Below are 8,314 nucleotides of genomic sequence, written 5' to 3'. Positions count from 1 at the left end.
ACTTCCCGTAACAAATTCAACTCAGAAAATCACCTCCACTTTGTTTCCACACATGATGGATCGCAACACACAGAAGTTCCTGAACGTCACACAACACGCACCAATGCAACTCATACCGTATTGATCTGACAATCGCATCTTTTCTAGCGCGAATGCAAAAGACAACAAGAAGAACAAAACCCAATGTCGATGCTTCCCCGATTTAATAGCATTGGCGCGAATTGCAATGGCAACTCAACTATTCTTCATCAATAAATTGTTTGCAACAATGCAATCTCCGGGTATATTTCGCGGTGGAGAAACAAAAAAAATCGCTTCTTAATAACACGTAACGAGTAAAATCACCGACCCGGTTCATATATACGACAACTAACCAATTACGCATACTAAACTCACCAGATCGTCCTATGATTCAACCCCCCTCAACCCCCCAAAAGGAAAAAAAGCATTCAAATAGATCGAACATTCACTACTGGCTCGATTACGAACGAAGTGGGATATGGAAGACAAAGATTTCACCTTTTAGGAGCAATGCTATCGTCTCTTGGGGTCTCGGATTTGTTTCCTTGTTTGGCTCCACGCAAACGCAAGGGCGAGCGAGGGTTTCCATAACCAGAGCTCTAAATCTCGTAATTGAATCCATCGACTGGAAACCCCGGCACGAAGCTGGAAATGGAAGAACTCCGCAGAAGGATCGATGGCCACTCATCTGGCAATTCGTCTTCCTCTGCATGAATGAATATCCACTAGACAGCTAAAGAAAAACAAGGAATTATAAATTCCATAATAAATAAATAAAATATGCAAATTTTATTTTTCATTACAAGTGATTTCTGACCCGATTATAGTCGTAGATAAGAAGAAAATGTAGTAAGTTTGGATATTTCTTTATTACGGGTATTTACAAAAAATTACGGTATTTTGTTGTAATAAAGAGCAAAACGCCATTAATTTTAGAGGTTTCCAATTAGATTTACAAAGGGTTACAACGGTCCATCCCAAATAAGAATAGAAAGTCATATTTTTTTTAAGTACAACATTTTACGAAAGTTTATTTCAATCCGTTGTTACTAAGAATAAAATATCATAAACATCGAATCTTTTACTCATGACATAAATTCAGGAGAATTTTATTCTTTTAAATTGCCACTATTTATGGAACAATATGTCATAGCTAAAAAGTTAACATCACAAAATATCATTCAATTCATCCGTTTTCTAGTAATGCGGAAATTGACAACCGGTTGCAACTGGCTCAAATTCAACGGTCGGGATCTTTTCATCTTGATCTAAAAGCTACTCGCTCAACCATTACTTTTGATATTAAAAAAAAAAAAGTAAGCGCGTGTTATCAATATTTTGATTAATTCAAATCATATGCTAAAATATATTCACGAGCCGAGAGTTTTTTTGCTTAGTACCAAACAAACACATTGAACTCCATTGCTCAAATATAATATATTAATTTTTTATTATCATGAAACTACTCAAGCAAGTTTCATCACAAGATGGTGGTATTAAACTATAGCGTGATTTACATAGACAATATGGAAAGATAAAAAGATTCCAACAAGGAGACGAATTTCATTCGTCGGTAGGATTCTTTTGGCTCGGTCTTAGTATAAAATAAATAAAAAAAAGGGAATCCAAAATTATAGTTTTCATCCATTTCAATTTTGATTTGTCGACAAAAAAAAAAGAGTTGATTTGTTAGATATAACTAACTAAAGATGTACGGCATATAAAATAGGGAAAAAAGCCACAAAAAATCCTAAACTATGTTCACTATGACACTTTTACCACAGACTTTTTTTTTTATGGCATAAAAAAACCCAAACTACAACCACTATGACACATTTATCCCAATTTTTTTTTTTGACAATAAAAATCTTAAACTATACTTACTGTGATACATTTACCTTAAATTATTTTTTGTGATACAAAAAATCCCAAAATTTTAAGGTAAATGTGTCATACGGATAAAAATATAGGGTTTTTAGTGGCACAAAAAAATTAGGGTAAATGTGTCACACTGGTACAAGTTTGGGTGAAATGTGTTATATGGATACAAATTTAGGATTTTTCATGTCAGAAGAAAAAGTTTGGAGTAAATATGTCACAACGTATATGGTTTAGGATTTTTGGTGGCATTTATCCTAAAAAAATAAGTGCACACGTTTTTTATCCAAGTGAAGATAAAGGCCCCGTTTGATTTAGCATTTGGTCAAGGGACTTTGAAAAAATATAAATACGTTTGAGTTAAATGCATTTTTCAAAATGCTAGTATTTGGTAAAATGTATTTTAGAAACATATTCGAAAAGCAACTTGATGTAAATGTTATTTGGTGAAAAATGAACTTTGTAAATTATTTTTACTTTTTGAAAAAAAGCGGTGGCGAGTGGGCGACGAGGGGAGGCGGCAGGGTGATCGATTGGTGGGTGGCGGCGGGAGGTGGAAGGCAGGCGGCGGCTGCAGACGGTGGGTGTAGCGGGCGACGGCCTACGGCGGAGGCGGGCGGCGGGGCCTGGTGGCAAGTAAAGGTGACAAAGTTAAAATAAATAAGTCCTTTTGCCGGAGGTATTTTAAGTTAAAAAATTTTGGAAAGCATTTGAGATGCAATTGCATCTTTCCAAAGTGAGCCAAAAAACGAACTAAACATCATTTGCATTTAGCCAAGGGATTTTAGAGCATCAATGCTCATTTTTAATGCTGAACCAAACGGTACCAAAAGCTCCAAGCATCATAAATAAAGTCGGTTTGGTTTTTTCCCGGTCAAATCAGATTCGAGTTTTCGACTTTTAAAATGATCCAAATGACCCTTTGAGTTTGAGACAACTTTCTTCGTTTGAAACGGAGAAAAGCGTGACTTTTGAGGTAATTACATATATTATCTCTCTTCCATTTTTTGACCAATTTTCGAAGCAATTATTGCATTTTTGTCTTTATTGCAAGCTCGGAACCATGCCCGTCTGTCGGACATGTCCGGCCAAGCCCCGCGATATTTTGGGTTGACCCGTATAATTTTTTTTTTTTTTACTCTTGAGAAAACTAAGATTTCTTAAATTTCCTTTATAAATGGCGTGGTTTCCCATTTAGTGAATCTCTATCCACATTTCAATTCCACATTACATATTTTCTATCTATTTTTCCATTTTACATCGGTTTTTCCAGTTGAAAAGTTAGGCACGGGCGCTTAATCGGGCCCACAATTTCGGGCCCGGGCGAGGACTCCGAAAGTTCGGGCATCAATGGGCTTGATTGCAGCCCATCCACGCTGGCTCGGTTATTGAGTTTTTTTTTTTTTAGTAGAAAATAAATGATTTGAAAAATATTTTTCTAAAATCGATTGGCGCGTCTCTCAAAAATACAAATGAACGAAAAATATTTAAACATGTTGACAAGGAAAACATTTTTCATCGGTTAATTATATCAAGCGATAAAAATGATTATTTTCATAAGGGTATCGTTTAAATTATTCATTTTTTTGCGAAACTAGCGAAAACTGTGACGTTTTGAAAAAAAAAATTCCGAAACGTCATTTTCTAGGAAATTGACAATATTTTATGATTTTTGGCTGAAGCCCGAAATAAACTGAAAAATATTTTCCATTTTGTAAAAAATTGATTTTCCTTGGAGAAAATTACCAAAAATTTTCAAAATTTTAATTATTTTTTATTCTTTTCTTCCCGTGTCGATCACACAAGGCCCACGAGTAAGAGCCTCGCCAGCCTTGAGTGAAGTGTTGGCAAGGCTCCACATCACTTGCGGCAAAGTCGAGCTTGCTCAAGGCTGATGAGCTTGAGCGTCACCAACCTCGAGCATTGCCCAAGGCTTGCAAGGCTCGTTCCTTGTTCGTGGCTCGTTGTCGACTCACCATGGCCTGCGACCAGCAATAGAAGAAAGAAAAGAAAACAATAAAATTAAAAATTTCAAAAAAATGCAATCTTTTCAAAAAAAATTATTAAGAAAAGGAAGGTGAACGAGTAAAGGGATGAAAGACGAGAGAAAATGATTTCCTCTGCTTCAAAAAGAGGAAATCATTGCCCATTTTTTAAGGTATTTTCCACTGGTGGAATATTTTCATTAACTAGTTTATTTTCTGTGAATCAAACGTCGAAAATTTCAGAAACATTTTTCTAAAATTTTATTTTCCGCGAAGCAAAGAGAACCTCAGTAGTGGCCCAGAACAAACACCCAGCAATAGAGCAACAGTTGCTGGACTTGAATGTCATTATTTTCTCAAATATGAATCCGAAGTAGACTAGTTGGTCGATGACATTTTCGTTCTTTACTTTTTTGATTTTTTTCTTTCTTTTTTCCTTTTTTTATTTTTTCTTTTCTTCTGCGGTGGCCGATCTCCGACAATAGCTAGCTACCGATGATGCCCGAAGAGCGGCGGGCGAGGCCACACTCAAAAGACACATGCTTTGCTATGCGTCTTACATAAAATCTTTATAAAATCAGCTTTAAAAATCCAAAAAAAAAAAAAAAAACCATAAAAAAGACAAATTAGAAAAAAGGATAAAACTTAAAAAAAAAAAACACACACAACAACAAAAAAACCTTAGGTCCTCTGTGTTTTTTTTTTAATATAAAAATTATCTATTTAAATTGTTATTGTAATTTAACCAAAATTTAGGTTAAAATTATCTTACAACAAAAATACCCTTGACTAGCTGAGATAAGCCACTTGTTTAAAACAACCATGTACTTCATGCCCTTATTTAAGAAAATAAAGGCATTTATCCTTATTTAAAATATTCTCCATAATACATGGACGTAAAGTTGCTATCTTTAAGAGGAAAATCTTCCCAGTACCCAAGTTCAATGAAGCGAGTCAATCAGAACTATCGTTTTTGAGCAACTCGCCCGGTTACCACATGCATAGTTCGGAAAATTAACTGTCCAGACCTACCAAACTACAAGAAAAATGGCAGGAGAATGCCAACGTGTCTCGACCGCCATGGAAATGGCTCTTTGAAGGTGGTGTGCACTAGCATGCATAGACAATTAAACCTCCCGTTCAACCACGGCAAAGCTCAGTAAAAGCTCAGGCAATACCGACTCCCCAAAGCCAGAGGTCAGGACAGAGCCTTGGAAAAACAGCTAATGCATTTCCCACGTCGGTGGCACCGGGCGCGAATTGCAACGTCTCTTTTTGCTTAGCAAACCGCGGAGTTGCAACCGACCAATGAATTGATCGGTTTTGTATTAGGTGCAATGTGACTAGGATACCATCTTGACATCCAACTAAAAACCAAGATGAATTAAGCTGTAGCGAGGACTTGAGAGCCTTGGACAGTATTGAAAGAAATTGGACCAAGCAAGTGAAAAAAAGGGAAAAACTTCTGGGGCTTCTCAATCCGGTTTATCAGGCAAACAAACATCAAATAACCATGTACGTTAACTAGGAAAGTACGTCACTCCTTTAAAAATCCCCAAAATCCAACAGCTATGAAACATCAAAATCCATCCAGATAACTCTGAAGGAGGCATTTCAAAGACGCGAGATCATTTTAGCTCTTCAAGTACGAGCAGGCGGACCTCCAACACGAGGTGGTGGTCCCTGACCAGGCTGTCCAGGCTTTGGCATATCATCCTGCAAAAGAAACAAATAAAACAAGCCTGAAATCACCATCACAACAAAAACCGTAAACAATAATGAATAACAAACAGTTGTGCGGTATTAAGCAGGAAATGGTAACTTTTAAGACATGAAAACTGCTCAAGTAATAGCAAAGGGACACAAAATCCATCTCCAGTGCCACCCACTCAATTCTAGTCGAGATGAGAAAGAACACGCAGACAATCAGAATGCCAAACTGATTCTCATTTTCAGAGTAACTTCAAATTATGCAGAATGCACATAAGAAACTATTCTCCATGTTGAATATCAAAAAGCTCATCCATTAAAAGTTGGCAGCAATCAACCATAAAAAAGAATGATAGCTTTTGTATAGTCAGACTATCAGTTATCATATTATAGGCCAAAATTCAGCAGTGCTATGCAGAACACAAACACTCATGGGGATTCTATGATGTCAACGATATGGTAAGAGGAGAATTCTTCAGCAATCTCGATAGTTTTTCACTTTCTTCTACGGCATTTTCTTAGACATTTTATGCCAAATAAGCTTTCACTGAAACAAGTTATACACATCTTCGAGGTTTTCCAGTGAAAATGGACTAACCGAAAGCATAACAAGACAATTGTCCTTTTTGAATCCCAACAGAAGCAAGAAAATCCAAAACTAAACAGGACTAGCCAATTCCTATTAGAAGAAGGAAGAGAGAATAAAACCATATGACCACCATTCATTTTTATCGTCAATGCTGGTGACAATATCATCAATGAGTCCAAGCCAGCACCGACATAGGTGGGCAGAATTTATTCAGATGCTAAGCCTAACAAGTCAAATTAACATACCCGGCGCCTGATGAAACGCTGAGGAGGCGCCCGGTTCCGCCTGTTGGTGCGAGAACGAACCCTCACGACGTGCGAGTGAATCGCGCAGGACACACAGTACTGCATCTTGGCATACAGCTTGGGAAGAGTGTAAGCTACATCCAAGGAACACCATCCATTAGGCACACACAATCCCACAAAATCAAATTGAACATTCGTAAATTTATAATTCAAAAGCTCTAAAAAAAGGAACATGATGAATTATTACTCTCGTAGACGCAGGCCTCCTGGACATCCCTAACTGCAGCTTGCTCGACAATGTTCCTCACGAGAAACCTCTTGATCGCCTTGTCCTATTCCCACAACAATCCGATTAAACAACCATTTTCTCCTCATCAAAACGCTCCTCTCCATTTTCTCCTCATCAAAACGCTCCTCTCTCCACCGCGCCCCCCCAAACAAAACCCCCAACGCACATACACACACACGATCTGATTCAACAAACACACATCCACAGTTGATACATAATCCACATGAATACAATCGTCTCGAGCACACAGTCCCAATGAACACCGACGAATCCCAATCGACATCACAACGAACGCGAGAGAAACGCGGAAATGACAGGCAGAGAAGCGGATGTACCTTGGGGCAGCACTTGCCGCAGTTGGAGCAGCGAATGAACTTGACGTGGCCGCGGCCGTGCTTGTTGCGGCCACCATTCCTGCGCTTGAATGTCTGCGAAACACAGAGCAACAGATCGTCCGAAGAGACGTCAAATCGGATCAGAAACGCGAATGAAAAAGGCGTGAACTCGCTAGGCCAAACTGAGGGTCGATCCAGGTATATCAGGTCTCACCATGATTGACGCTTGTGTGCTCGGCGGTGCTTCTGATAATGGAGCGAGGACCTCCCTCAATGCACAGGACTCGAGTGATAAGAGTGACCGGAGTCTCTCTCTAGGGTTTCCTCTTGCTTTTATACGGCCCGGTATGAACTCAGGAGGATCCTCAGTGTTCGGGTCGTTGGTCGGAGCCATGTAAGGGCCCGACCAATGGGCCCGGTGGGGTGGCCTCGATTGGTAGGGCAGGCCAGACGGAGCCCGATACATTTCTAGATCGTGCGGACCCGACCCGAGAAAGCCCATCTTCAACTTAAACTAGCTTTATAACGATTAGAGCCGATTCAGCTTTGCACGAGAATCGCAACTTGCCTTCAAGACGTATGTATGATCAGAGTCGTGATGATCTCGCCCTCCTCTCTCGACCCGTTAAGCAACCCCGTGCCTTTTTTTTTCCTAACTTAAACTCTGTTATAGGGTCTTGTATCATTTTTTTTTGGTCAAAGGTCTCGTATCATTCACAAGCCAATTCTTTTTAATAAATTGGGTTGTAAGTGTGAATTGCATTAGAAAAATTCCACGTCAAACAAGGAATGTGGTAGGCTATTAAGCAGTTAATATATTCTAATCGACTCATAATTCAGTGAAGGTGAGTGTTGGCTACTTCAGATTCAAGCTCTCCTTTGACATTTGAAGGTATTATGTTTCTGCTATATGTTTCCAATAACGTATTTAGTAAATATCTCAAGAAAAAAATATAATGGTCCATGAAAGAAGTGTGGGCAAAATACCTAAATTAAGATAGAGCAAACTTAAGACGAATATCACACATGAGGAGGAGATAGGAAGATTGAGAGGGAGATAGGGAGATCCTTAATTTGCACGTATGAGTTACGAGTTGCATGTATGAATTGTGATTTGCATGTGCAAGCTTTCTTAAAAGAGTTTCATATCCAATAATTGGTATGACGTGAAGCAATTAATCTCTCCTAATTGACTTGTAACATAAACTCTTATTGCGCTCCCAACATTCTAAAACTACAATTAAGTTTGGCTAGAGTTCAAG

General features: G+C 38.5%; 1 protein-coding gene across 1 annotated transcript; it reads right to left on the bottom strand.

Moving 5' to 3' along the window:
- Nucleotides 1-5,332: 5,332 nt before the first annotated feature.
- On the bottom strand, nucleotides 5,333-7,359 carry LOC115748216 (40S ribosomal protein S26-3-like). Its single transcript, XM_030684671.2, has 5 exons — nucleotides 7,267-7,359; nucleotides 7,053-7,145; nucleotides 6,676-6,760; nucleotides 6,429-6,562; nucleotides 5,333-5,600 (listed from the first exon to the last, which is right to left on the bottom strand). The coding sequence occupies exons 1-5, from the start codon at nucleotides 7,267-7,269 to the stop codon at nucleotides 5,526-5,528; spliced, it is 390 nt and encodes a 129-aa protein (XP_030540531.1). The 5' UTR covers nucleotides 7,270-7,359; the 3' UTR covers nucleotides 5,333-5,525.
- Nucleotides 7,360-8,314: the final 955 nt, after the last annotated feature.

This window comes from Rhodamnia argentea, chromosome 8, assembly GCF_020921035.1.
Source record: "Rhodamnia argentea isolate NSW1041297 chromosome 8, ASM2092103v1, whole genome shotgun sequence".
In the NCBI taxonomy this organism is placed as follows: Eukaryota; Viridiplantae; Streptophyta; class Magnoliopsida; order Myrtales; family Myrtaceae; genus Rhodamnia; species Rhodamnia argentea.
This window is presented reverse-complemented; position numbering and strand designations above follow the sequence as displayed.

What these genes read in the sequence shown, in the direction of transcription:
- LOC115748216 (XM_030684671.2), bottom strand. An exon ending in GGAGGCCTGCGTCTACGAGA is followed by an intron (nt 6,563 to 6,675) that starts GTAATAATTCAT and finishes CCTTGGATGTAG; the next exon opens with CTTACACTCTTCCCAAGCTG. An exon ending in AGCGTTTCATCAGGCGCCGG is followed by an intron (nt 5,601 to 6,428) that starts GTATGTTAATTT and finishes TTTCTTTTGCAG; the next exon opens with GATGATATGCCAAAGCCTGG.